The 14,187-nt window shown below is 37.7% G+C and overlaps 1 protein-coding gene across 1 annotated transcript; it reads right to left on the bottom strand.

Moving 5' to 3' along the window:
* Positions 1 to 5,781: 5,781 nt before the first annotated feature.
* adora3.3 (adenosine A3 receptor gene 3) lies at positions 5,782 to 11,325 on the bottom strand. Its single transcript, NM_001374409.1, has 2 exons — positions 10,766 to 11,325; positions 5,782 to 7,102 (listed from the first exon to the last, which is right to left on the bottom strand). Exons 1-2 carry the CDS (start codon positions 11,113 to 11,115, stop codon positions 6,469 to 6,471), a joined length of 984 nt encoding a protein of 327 aa, NP_001361338.1. The 5' UTR covers positions 11,116 to 11,325; the 3' UTR covers positions 5,782 to 6,468.
* Between the last annotated feature and the right edge of the window lie 2,862 nt (positions 11,326 to 14,187).

The following is a 14,187-nucleotide window of genomic DNA, read 5'->3' as shown; positions in this document are numbered from 1 at the left end:
GATAGTATCCATTTGCTTCAGAGGATTAGTAGCAATATGAATATATAAATATTTCTAAGAATGAATTGCCTATGGGCTGTTATGTAGGACAGTATCTGTGGTCCACTGATCCAAGAGGCTATGCCTGCACTTAGATACATTATTTCTCAAACTTAATTAAATTTGGCAGAGAGTCCAGAAACTTAACAAGCCCCACCTGCACTGAGATGCAATTGGAACTAATAAGCTAAACAGGTCTCTTGGGGGAACTGAGACTTGCAGCTAAATGGGTAAGTTCATCTTTTTAGCAAAACTGTAATAACACATAAAACGTCCCCCAAACCCCCAGAAATGTGTTCAAACTTTAAATAAACTGCCAAATTTAGTAAAATGAGAGTTGTATTTAGGGGTTGTGGTTGCAAAAATGGGCAAGGTTTTTTTTGCTTGGTGGAGGCTTGCTGTCAACATTTTAGATTTATGGCACAACAACACTATGTACCTGTGGCAGTTCACAAAAACCTAAATAAAACACTTTCCCCTCTTTCATTTTCATTGTTATATGATATCCAATAAATATTCCTTAAAGTATTAAGGTCTATTGCAGGTCTATAAGTACCCACCTTGGCTAGAGGAGTATCAACTGTAGTCACTAAAAGAAAAGGTTTGATTGGTTTGAGACAGCTTTATTACCCGCAGTTATGTGCACTAAATGTGGAAAAAAAATTGTAGATATAGACACTTGAGAGGGAGACTTGTGAAAATGTGAGATTAGCGTTCACAGCAGAAAAATTCAGCTACTTTCTATTCATCTCTATGGGATTTTTATAAGTGTATTTATCAATGGGTGAAAGTTCACCATTTTCTAAATACACTTCTAAAAATCCCATAGAAATCAATAGAAAGTGGATGATTTAAAAAAAATCTGCTTATTGAGTGTATGTAAAACCACTTCAGTATATATGAGTCAGTTCTTGTAGCTTTCTTTACAGTTTCTTTACAGCTTTCAGTACATAAGTATAAATGTAGTTTTGTGGATTCATTTTAGAATATAGTTTTATGCTAAATTATTAATCTCATACATTAGATTTTCACCTGTCCTTTAGGAGTTACACCTGTCTTTGCACCTTGTATCCGCCAATACTGCACACAGGAGGGACAGGATATGGGTGTGTTTCATCTTGCATATTTTATCCTGGGGCTGGGGAGCCTGGGGCCCAACAGGAGTGTGACTTTGAGGGCCCTCCTTGAGATCTGAAGGTCTCTCCTCCTGGCATCTAAGCTAGCACTGCACCCCACTTCCTTTTGGGCCCTGTGATCGGGTCTGCTCGGGGTAGAGGGGAAGACCCAGCCCAAGTGGGAGAGCGGGCCTGATCCAGCAAGGCCCCTGGGTTTTTCCTGGTATCCCGCCGGCCCAGTCCGACATTGGTCATTTATGATGCATAAAGAAAAAGAGGGATTCATGTTTCAGAATCCATCACTTCACAATGGCACAAAGTGAGGGAAGCACTGTATTACACATTTATACATATATATATATATAAACAATATACTTATATTAATGGTATCATGGCTTACATAAAACAATAAGGGATGAGCAAATACAGATTGAAGGTGAAATTTGCATTTTTGCAAGTGGCAAAAATTTTAACTGTGCTAGAATTTTGCCATATGTTTTGTTTTTTTCAGAAAATAAACACATTTTGTGTTACGTTGGGGGAAAAAAATTAGAATAATGCCCTTTGACTTCAATGTAAAAAACAAATTGCGACAAAAAGAAAAATTCATTGATTTGCCATTATGTAATTTTTCCACAGTTTTGCAATTTTTTTTTACTCGTTACTAAAACAAAAGATTTTTAGTTACTGGTTATGGATGATAATTTCCACTAGTGTAGAAACCAATTATACCTAAAGTAGTAGTGGAGAGATAATTGTAACCAAAGTAATATGGAATATAACAATTGTAACCAGTCTGTTGTGTAATACACTTCTTCTAACACTAGATGTCTGCATAACTGCATGCTTTCTAAATCAAGGTTTGACTTGTAACACCATTCAGTACTTCTGTCCTTAGACTATTCAAAATGACAAAATATGTACCAATTTAAATCCCCTTTGTATAATAATATTCAATTATATATTTCCAGAGTTTATTGAAAAACATCAAAGGATAAGGAAAGACTACATTACTGGGGGGTGCCAAAATGTTAGGCACCCGCAGTGACATTAATTGCTTAAAGGAGAAGGAAAGGCTAATAAAGAGTTAATCTCAAGCTGCAGGCATACCTTCAGTTGTCTCAATAGTGCCCTTAAGTTTCCCCATATTTCACCTGTTCAGAAGATCAGAAGCCAAACAGGAAGAAAAAACGCTGAACTGGGTAGAGAAAATTCCCATAATGCAACGCTCCTGCACTGACAATTTGGCCAGATCCATAGCGTGCACATGCGCACACAGCAGGAGCGTCTGGTTGCCATGGCGATGGCGCCGACAGGAGAGCGAGAAGCGAGTGTAGGAGGATGAGTGACAGCGGTGAGCAGGTGGCGGCGGCTATACAGAACTCTGCAAAACTCGGGTGGGGTTGTGGCAGGTGAGTGGTGAACGTGGGGGGTGGCGGCGGCTATACAAAACTCGGCAAAACTCGGGGGTTGTGGCAGGTGAACGGGGCGGGGGTGCCGGCGGCTACTTAAAACTCGGGGGGGTTTGTGGCAGGTGAGCGGTGAACGGGGGGGGGTTGCCGGCGGCTATACAAAACTCTGCAAAACTCGGTGGGGTTTGTGGCAGGTGAGCAGTGAACGGGGGGGGGGGCGGAGGATGTGTATTGTGTCATGTGTAAACTCTGTGACAGACATGCAGAGCCGGCAAGTACGGGGCAAACATATGTGTCAGGTAAACATGAAGGGAGGGGTTTGTGAGCAGGTGTGGGGATCGGAGTGGGGGCTGGCTTGTGCTTTTCAGCAATAGCCCACACAGACATGCTGGACAAGATGGCGGCACCGTTCACTGAAACAAGTACCGTATATACTCGAGTATAAGCCGAGTTTTTCAGCACCAATAATGTGCTCAAAAAGGGACCCTCGGCTAATACTCGAGTATATACGGTAATTACGATCTGCGCTCCCGGCTGTGCGCTCGCACCCCCCCATGGACGTATGTTCGGGCCTGCGAGCGTGCGCTCGCGCACACTAAACCCTAAGCACTAAATGTGTGAGCAGGTAAACAACTCCTTATTCAAGTGCAGTAAATTCTTATAGCACAGTAGATTTAAAGTGATATGCATTGCCTTCTTAACAGAGTCAATTAGAGTCCTTATAGCAAACCCATGGCTTAATTTTCCTCCAAACTCTTATAACTTGAAAAGTTCAGTCCCATGTGCCAATGATCTTTCAAACACAAAAATCAACAAAATTTCCTAATGCAAGCCAGCGACTTAAATTGTCTCTTAAAGATGAATTAAAGCCTAACTAAAGAAGTAGGGCAGAAATGTTGTACATTATGTTTTGGGCTTCTGTACCCAAAGCAGCCACAGCCCTTTAGCATGTCACTTTCATGAGCAAAGGGGCCAACTCACAATATATTGCATATATAGAATAGAAATCTCACAATATAAGGCTGATTAGTTATTTACCAATATATTTTTGTTTTTAATGGCTTAACAAGGCTTATGATGCATATGTAGTTTGTGTTGCTATGGCTAAAGCTAAAAAAAAGATTGAGAAGCTCTCTCTTTCAACCCAGGAGCAAGAATAAAAAGGGATGTTTCTCAAAAAATTTGAGACATTCCAGTTTTTTATTCATACAAGTTTTTCTTATAAATAAATAAGCGAGGATTTGATATATGAGTTTATTTGTTCTTGAAGAACAAATTTGAAAATTGATAATTAAGCCCATGATTGTGTCATATATATATGGAAACATGTACATGCCAATACCGGTACAATAGGCCATTAAAATGTATTTTAGAACACAATAATGGGCAAAGTTAATTAAGCAAAAAAAGTTTAACTTATCTCCAGGGATGCTATGAGAAATGAAATTGTGATTCTAGTTTGCTGTGCCAGAGTACAAGCAAGAGAACTAACTTCAAATCTAAAAATGAAAGAGAAAGTTGATATTGGAACCAGAAGTGAAATACGACATAAGGTGACAGCAAAATAGAAAAGGGAAGAGGGGCTGTTGTGATACAAGCCATGTGAGGGTTAACTAGAACAAGGCAGTTTATGCAAAAAAAGAACAAAGGAAATCAAAACTTTAACAATTTTTTTATTTAGGGGCTGAACCAGTCAGCCCTATCCTAAAAAATGTACAAGCTTGCAGGGGTGGTATGTATAGGACCAGCATTTTATGAAAGAAGAACATATTTTATCATTGTTCTAGTATATTCAAATAAACAGTTGGGTTTGTTGTATTGAAGGAAAACTATACCCCTGAACAATAGGTCTCTATAAAGTATACTACAAAAAACAGCTATATGTAAAACCCTGCTTCATCTAAATAAGCCTTTTTGTGAAAATATACTTTTTTTATTACTATGTGCTAATGGGTCATCCTAAATAGAAAAGTACTAAGGGCTGCTCCCTGGGTTCATTCAATTCATGGTGCACACAAACAAGCCAAGGCACAAAGTTCTGTCTTTTACTTCCACCCTTCTTCCTGTTACGGTTAAAGCAAAACAATTTGGTAACATTATTTAATATGCCACTTATTATGAAAATATTGTAATAAGCAAATATGATATATTATAAAGGTAAAACTAAAGGTAAGATTTCTGTACGTCTGCAGAAATCATATAACTCTAGCTGAGTACTGCTAGAGATGACATCCTCTTACATTCATATTTGGCCAAGTGTCTTAGAGTTAGGGGCACATTTACTAATCCACGAACGTCCGAAAAGCGTCCAAATGCGTTTTTTTTTTTGCAATGATCGGTATTTTGCGATTTTTTTCGTAAATTGTCGCGACTTTTTCGTAGCCGTTACGACTTTTCCGTAAATTGTCGCGACTTTTTCGTAGCGTTATGACTTGCGCGAATTGACGCGACTTTTTCGTAGCTGTTGCGCCTAGTACGAAAGTTTCGGATTCATTCAAACTTCAGTATCATGACTTTCCTTGGGCCAGGTTGGAGCTGCAGGGTGCCATTGAGTCCTATGGGAGGCTTCCAAAATCATGCAAAGTCTGAAAGGTTTGCCTGCCGTTTACGAGCGCTCAATACGAAAAAGTCGCGACAATATACGAGCAAATCGTAACGGCTACGAAAAAGTCGCAACAATTCATGCAAGCCGTAACGGCTACGAAAAAGTCGTAACGGCGACGGAAAAATCGCAAAAAATACAAAAAAGTCGCAAAATGTTCGTTTCCAATCCGAATTTTTCCCATTTGGATTTGTGGATTAGTAAATGTGCCCCTTAGTGTCCTGAGAAAGAATGCCTGTTGTTTGAGCATACCGCAAGCCTTAGAATACTGATGTGTCTGGTACTTTTACCACTATGAAAAATGTAATGTAATAAAAGTTAGAATTTGCAAGGAAAATTTACTGTAACACTTCCCTAAGTGTACTAAAAATCTATGTAAATATTAAATAAACCCAGTAGGATTGTTTTGCCTCCAATATGGATTAATTATATCTTAGCTACTGTTTTATTATTACAGAGAAAAAGAAAAAATGGAGTCCATGAAAGACAGCCTTCCAGTTCTTTCTGGATAGTGGGTTTCCGGATAATGGATACCATATCTGTATAAATTATACTGTGCATACTGTCATGTTTGCAGAGTATATAACATAAAGCACACAACATAAAGCAAATGTTGGTGTGCATGACTTTATTCTGTTGCAGGGTAGCTAGGTACACTATGGGCAAAAAACATTGTTTTGTACTGTACTAGTCACCTTCCACTCTTTAGTAAATGATCCCTTTTTACTTTCTTTTCCAGCCCTACTTCCTTGTGATATTGTATGTTTAGTTTGCTATTAAAAATTATACCCAGGAAAAGCCTACAATATATTGCTTCCCCCTTTTAAATAAGAAATTTCACTAGTCATCTGACCGGCTTTCTCAATTCTGAAACAAAAAAAGAGTAACAAAAAAAGTCATATGCTTCAAAAAAGTCTACGGTAGCTGCATTTTGCAAATTTTTGTGAATTTTTCAGTGAAATGAAACAGATTCGCTCATCACTAGTATAAATTAATGTCACTAGGGTAAAAACAATTTATGCTCCATTTAATGCCATTTTATACCCAGTCGTTTTAAAAAGCAGGATAAAACAAAATGCGTTGATTAAAACCTAAAAATACCAAAAATACAGGGTGCAGGTGCACCTTGATATATAAGCTCAAACTTTCATCTTGTTAAAGTCTATAGTTCATATTATTAACCCTCCCACATTTTTCATGGTAGTGAAGAATGTGCTTTTAGTACACTGGTGGCAAATGAATATTTCTCCAGTATTATTGCTGCATATGTTTGTGCTTATCCATTCATTTCATTGAGAGTTTAGTCTTTAGATATTTCTTCCATTGTGTGTTCAGCGTTGGCAGCATCAGGAACCACAGACTTCTGCATTAAGATTGTTCTTAGAATATGAATGTAGGCTTCTTTAAACTTTTTTATTTTGAAAGCATAGATGATTGGGTTCATTGCAGAATTGGCATGGGACAATAATATAAAAAGAAATATTGTAGGCTGATATAGGCCAAGCTTTTTCACATTTGGGTTGTAGAACTGTACACAGTTCAAAATGGCCAGTGGTAACCAACTTAATGCAAAAAGCAATAAGACCAGTGCTAGGGATTTTGCAGTCTTGTATTCTTTGCCATAAAACACTCCTCTCCTCAGGTAATTTGAATTACTTTGGTTCAGTTGCTTTTTTATAAGATAGAAAATTTCAATGTACAAAATCAGCATGATCATCAATGGAAGATAGACCCATCCGAAAATATTAAAGTAAACCATGTATTCCATACTCATGACATTTTCAAATGTGCAGTTCAGGTAATGCTGGTGTTCTTCTTTGAGGCTGGACCTGTTGTTCCATCCAAACATTGGCACCATACCCACCAGAAAAGATATTATCCAGACAATGCAAATAGAAAAGCAGATTCTTCTGGATGTAATCACAATTCTGTACCTGTGGATTAAAGTCTACATTAGACTAACTGAAATAATCTGAAATACAATATAACTGGAATAATTTAAAATGCTTACTATAACATTATCTGATAACTGGTAATCTTTTGGGGGGTTACAAATATTTGGTTAGAAATGGTACCATGTTCACACAATAACACAATAGGGCTCATTTACCACTGAAGCCTCCATTGCTGTCATGAAAAATGGACACAGTCATTTCACAAACTTACTCCAGTTATTAAATGTACTTGCATTCACAAATGCTACGCGCACTTCCCTATAGTTGCTATTGGTGTCTGTTTAGCTGACCCACTCCTGCATACAATTGTGCCTATTGATACAGTGCAACTCTGGAGCTACCATCACCAAGCTGGCAGCACTTCCAGGGTTCCAACTGCGGCTGCATCAATATGCGCAGCAGACTTAAAGAATCATGCACCAATGTAATTTTGACACCAAGTGCTGTATATGATGTGTGGTATGGTGACAAAAAGGTCCCCGGTTTCCTGGGGAAAAGTGATTGACAACATGTATGTTGGGCCACGGATTCTCAGACATTTTTACTGAGGTGAGACCAGCAGTGTTTTGGGGCATAGAAACACTTTGTTTCTCTGCAGTTTTTTAAATTGTTGATCCGGGGCTGGTCTTACTGGGAATCCGCAAGAGCAGGGTGGGTGGATTCCCAAATCCATAGGCCAGGTTTTCAGGAGGCCCTAGGCCTATTTGTAGTACACCTGAAGCTGTGCAGGAGAGCTGTTGAGCCTGTGTGTGTGTGAGAGAGAGACACGCTGCTGGATTTGCTCAGCTTCAGGAGAAAGAGAAGCATTTATTTTTGCGTTTTTTCTGCAGCCGCTGAAAAATAAACGCGGGCAGGAAGCCCTTACACCGGTCTTGGTGTGTGAAGTTGCCTCATTTGCAGCCTACCAGCGAGTGAACCCCCACAGATGTTAAAAACGCAACTGTGGCTGTAACTCCCCAACCACAAAAACAATGCATTTTTAGACGCAGCAGCGCCTCATTCATAACCAAGGGCAAAAAGGACTGAGTAATATATATATATATATATATACACATACATACATACAGGAAATAATGAAACTGCTGTCAGATAATGTAGTGAACTGTAAAGTCAGTTCAATTTTTTTCCATTTCTGGTAAATATGGGAAAGGGCAATGCTGAGTTAAGCCTGCATAAAAACTGTGGAAACAGCAAAGCTGCAGGTGGCGAGGCAACATTTTGTGCTGCTACTACATTACATAGTTGTATAAATTTCTGTCTTAACTGGTATTAATATTCAAACTGTGGCTGATCATATATTGTGCAGCAGACAAATGTAAACGTCTGGCAGGTGTTCTGGTATGTGCATTTGCAGAAAGGGGAGTAATGTCACATGGCGTTTTTAAAAAAGATTGCTGCCATGGTGTGAAAACACCAGTGTGAAGATTTTACTCATGTTGTATTTCTAAATTACCCATAATTTTTTCTGCTATCCTATATACCTTTAGATCCATTATCAGGTTAATGTAATAATATGCATTTTTGCACTTAATATTGTGTGTAAATGCATTAGAGAAGTAGTATTGTTCTGAGTATTGTCAACACCCTGTGAAAACCAGTACTGAACACAGGTATCTGAGCAAAGGGGGTGTCGAATGCTAGTATTAAGGGAGTCTGGATTCTGGAATTATGTGGCTTCATTACTCACATAATCATGCCGCTAATAATTTTGCTGTAATAGAGCAGTCATGATACAATACGCTTTTTCAGAAGCTATCTGGTTGCTAGGGTCCAATTTAACCTTGTAACCAGGCAATAGTTTGAAAGAGAGACAGGATCATGAATAGGAGAGGGCCTAAATGGAAAGATAAGGAATAAAAAGTAAAAATAGCATTAAAATTGTAGCCTCACAGAGCAATAATTTTTGGCTGCTGAGCTTTGTGACCCCAATTTGAAAGATGAAAGAGAAAGACAAATAATTTAAAAACTATAAAAATAAACAATGAAGACCTTTTGAAAAGAAGAAGAGGCCATTCTATACTATGGTGAACCTTCTCTGCCTGTGTGCCATGCTCTGCCTGCCCTATGCTTCCTGGGTGCCATACTCTGCCTGCCCTATGCTGCCTGTGGGAGGTGAAACTGGCACGGGTTTGCTCTGGGAGTTTGTTAGCATTTGCTAATAGTCATTATATGGTCCCTAAGCTGTGTAATTATATGCTGGGAGTTACTGTGCTATCCACAGGGCAGGCATATGGATTTAAGGGTGTGTCTTAATATGACATAATATAATTCTTTCACATATGAATGAAAGGGGCTATCCCTACAGTGAGCACCAACCATTTCGATTTTTGCTGTGCTACCACCATTGGATTAAAAAGGGGGAGTGGTCCAAATGGACTTCCATTATTGGCCCTCCACCATGTAGGCCATCGATACCACGGAAGTTGGACAGCACTGTTCTAGTGTACTCTAATACTGCATTCTCTGATGTGAAAACTGATTACCCAGAGTTAAACAGCAAAATAAGATAATTATCTCTGTTCCATTACTCAACTGTTACAGAATTAGATGTGTAGCAACAGACCGTGGGAAAAAACTGAAAACTGTTGTGAACCCAAATATAATATTTTGCACAATAAAACCAAATGTAATTCTAAGCAACACTGAGATATACATAACATACAAAACTGAAAGCAAGTTATGTATACATTTATTTGCTGTTCCAACCAGTGTCCATCCTTTCCTATTCTCTGCACTGCTGTTTTTTGCCATGTACAATTAAAAATTGTAGTTGTAGCCAGCTCCCCTCCAACCATGATTATAACAATACTTTGCTTTAAAGACAAGGTAACCAATTTTCTCATTTTACTTAATAACTACTGCTACACAGAGGTTTTGTATTAATACAAAAATAGTGTTTTTGTGACTTTGGTTTATATTAGAAAAACACTTTCTGCAACAATAGCAGCTTTAAGTTCTGGATATATAAATGCCTCTTACAGTATGTGTACTATAATTTACTTTAGGCTACATTCTTATTTAATACCTTCACGTTTGGTTACCACACAGACAAAAACTTATTTAAGTCTGCCAAATAAAGTGAAAATAAACTGTTAATTGATGACAGTTAAGTTATTTTCTCTATAAATAATAAATAAATACTGTTTTCTCTGCTGACATAAAGAAGATTATCTTCAGTGAATAAGTATCCCACAGGCCAAATGATAAAAATAGGAGAATATTTATGGTGCAACCTATCACACATGACCTTAGTTGGTGGCAAATGGGTATTAGGAATACTATCATCCACACAGGTAAAGACGTAAATCACAGCAATTAAAATGCCCTTTATGCAATGAGCCTTACAAGCCTTTTTTCTTTTTACTAAGAAAGACATTAGGTCAGTATTACATTGGGTAAAATACAATACACTCTGCTACAATTAAATCATCATTCTCACAACATTTATATGGTAGACTGCTTAATGTATTCAGATATATCAAATTCAAGTCAGCTGCAGACACAGTTCGTGATATAATAAAGATATTGCCTCACTTAAAGAAAGTAGGGAAGGATTTAGCACCCAGAGTTGAAGACAATGAAAGAATATTTCACTAAGGAAGTAGGTGTAGCAAGAAGGTAAATGTGTATAACTGGACTTACCTGGTTGGTATTTTAATTCGCAGATACCGATCAACGGCTATGGCCAGCAAGGAGAGGATGGAAGCGTTGGTTAATATAATGATGAGGCAGCATATAAATAAGCATGCATGGAAATGAAAATGCATTCCCAGGCTAAGAACAATGGCCAGTGGCATGACTAAAAAACCCACTGCTAAGTCTGCCAGTGCCAGAGATACAATGAAATAAAAGGTTGTGTTTTGAAGACTTGGGTTTAATCTAACAGCCCAAATCACCAGAATGTTACCCAAAACTGCTGATATTCCAATCACGGTTTCCACTCCAATATAAATAGCACTGTAAGTGGCAGTATCTGATGTTTCATTTGCCATGTTCAGAGGTGGAAGAGAAATGAATGAAAGTCCTTCAATCCCTACAAGATCAAAAGTGAATAGGATGCAAAATATTTAAATGGTTAACCTTTAGGTTGGCTGCTCATTCTTCCATGGTAAATAATCGTTCAAATAGAGATCAAAGTATATTTATTTTCAGTTCTGATTTAGACAAACCCTCCTGTTGAGATGAAAATGCTTCTCTTTTGTTACCTTCTAAAATAAATGCCAATAAGTCAGAATCCCGTTGCTATTACACTTCCCTCTAGGTTTAGAGGAAGTCAAAGCTGCCTGGATTTAAAAAAAAAAAAAAAAGCAGGATGTGAAACAGAAGCTGCCATTTAAGACCTATTACGGTACATATGTGGGATCATTTGACCTTGACTTCAGATTGCTCTGGGTATTTAGAGAACTAGTGTGATCTGATGACGGAAACTGTAGCTTCCTTTTTTTTTTTACTTAGAGCAATCGCTTGTTTTAAAAGAAATGGTGAATTCACTTTTCTTATAGAGAAACAGCTCTTTCACTTTATTTACCAATAGCATATTTCTCATGGATTAGTAGCTATGAAAAAGGAAAGCCCTAGAGCTATAAGCTCAGGGGCTGCATGGCAAGGGATCCAAATGACCAGCAACCAGATTACACTGGTTTATCAGATGTAGTTGTGATTAGCAGTTAATCTGTCCCATTCTCGTCGGCAGAAAATTATCAAAACTGTGAAAACATGCAAAAAATGGCGAAAATTCGAAAAGTGCCGCTGTCACGCAACTTTTTTGTTGCACATGTTTTTTTTGGACATTATTTGCTGCCGTTTAATAAAAAAATCCGCCAATAACGAAATGTGGAAATTCCCCACAAATTCATGCCTGCTGAAAAATTTTGCTCATCACTAGTGATTAGGTTAGTTTAAGCAGGAGAAAGCTGGTCTGGGAGGCAAAAAAAGAGAGGGTGTGGTATCAGGGGAAGAAGCAGTTCACTTCCTTATCTTCTGAGCAGGTAGAAATATCCATATTTTACAAAAATAGCAGAGTATTCTTTTTTATGTTCTCATATTATCTATGAATGTTTTCCTGAATGCACTGTTATATTGGGATTTCTGTATGTTTAAACAATATAAATATGAGAGTCAACATTGTATTAATTCATGTTAATACTAAATGCTTGATGCAGCATCACCATTGGGGTCAGGGAGGATTTTTTTTCCCTCTTGAGGCATCCGGCTTCAAGCTGGATTTTTTTTGCCTTCCTCTGGATAAAAACAGAAGATATATGTAGTGCATTTTAAGGTTTATTTGTCAGCAGTGGTAGGACATTGCCAGGGTATTGCAGAGGTAAATTTAGAAGATGAAGAAAATAGGTTCTCTTTCTGAGACTGTGCAGTGGATTGATTAATACAGATGCTACTACTGCTTGTGCTAGGTGACAGCCTGCTTGGATTCCCTACCATAGAGACACTGCAAATTAAAGACCAATAGCAAGGCTGCTGAACTTCTCCCACGGTTGGTGATGCAGCTCCTGCTCGTAGCAGAGTTTGTGGCCATCCTCTCTGTAGGTAGAATGAGATGATCTCAAATGGCAACTATGGAAGTGATAGTCTTCAGTAAGGAACGGCAGAGCATAGTTTTGATCTCTTAGGGAATTCTGGCTTTAGAATATTGCCTTGGGATAGGCTGGCAAGGTTCTAATTATTTAATAAAATGTGAAAAGATGCTGTGGCCATTTTACCCCATTTCTGTCTCCTGGTGTTTCATTAAGGTATGTACCAATGGGGTTCAGTGGGATCAATTGAGGAGCCCCTTGTCATGGAACATGTCTCTCAGTATATGACTGTAACAAGAAAATATAGCAAAGAATATTTTTTTCTCCATTAATGCAGGTACTTTTATCCATTCAAGGTAGATCTGAACTTGATATCTATGTTCTGCCTCAAGTGATAAATTATTTTTATATCTCTTCATTTCATTTAATATCCCAAAAGAATTGTGTGGTAATATAATAAAAAGGTAAAAGTTTGCTACTGTTCAAGTAACCCATAGCAACCAATCGGCATGTATCTTTTACTGGTCAGCTGTTTAAAAACAAAAGTCTGGTTGCAATGGTTAACTAAAGTTGGGCAAACACTGCATCCTTTATTACATTTGCCCTGTTGGAGCACTGTGGTTATCAAAAAGGCACCCACGTGTACAGATGTACAATGTCAGACTGCAAACGTACAGTGCAAAAGTTGCAATTGGGTAAGAAAGCAATTGTTTTGAATGTTACCTTCCGGTTACATATGGAAAACAATAGTCTTATGAATGTATTTCATAGAATGTTGAGAACTTCTCCTATTTGTTAACATGAGTGTTATACAGAGCACTGTCTAGACATTTGGACCAGTATCATTATATCACTTCATTGCCAGAGTTACACAATTTAGATTCATTAAGATTTTTTAAACATTTTCTACTGTCTCAGTTTAGGAGCATTTCCTGGGGGGGAGGGGAGTGATTCTAGTCAACCAAGAAAAACTATTTATTGTTTTAAGGACAGTCTGAGCTTTTTGTGTAATTTCAAATTCTGTAGCAAGATATAAATAAAAATAAAAACCTATAAACTTATATTTTTATGCATTAAAATCCAACTGATTTAAAAATCTCTGTGTCTCCTGAATGTGCCAATCCCAAATATGTATAGTTTTTGACATTTATAAATCAAAAATTCACAGCAATACACTACTATGTTTCCAAAGCACCACTTCAGAAATTTGCAAGGTCAACGAGTTAATTTACAGTATATTTACCCCATTAACAATATATTTTTTGAAAAGTAAACATTCTTCAAACGGCAATGCTTTTGCTAAAGTTAGTTGGTTTTTATAAAATGTTAATGAATGAAAATTCAAAAAAAATCTCCTTAAAGCTGTTTGGAGTTGTTTGGAGCGTTATAAATCTCACATGTCATTAGGTACTACAGGTATGGGACCCATTATCCAGAATGCTCGGGACCTGGGGTTTTCTGGATAAGGGGTTCTACCAAAAGTCTGCTAAAAAAGTACTGTTTTATTATTACAGAGAAAAAGGAAATCGTTTT

The sequence above is a fragment of the Xenopus tropicalis genome, chromosome 2 (genome assembly GCF_000004195.4).
Source record: "Xenopus tropicalis strain Nigerian chromosome 2, UCB_Xtro_10.0, whole genome shotgun sequence".
Classification (NCBI taxonomy): Eukaryota; Metazoa; Chordata; class Amphibia; order Anura; family Pipidae; genus Xenopus; species Xenopus tropicalis.
This window is presented reverse-complemented; position numbering and strand designations above follow the sequence as displayed.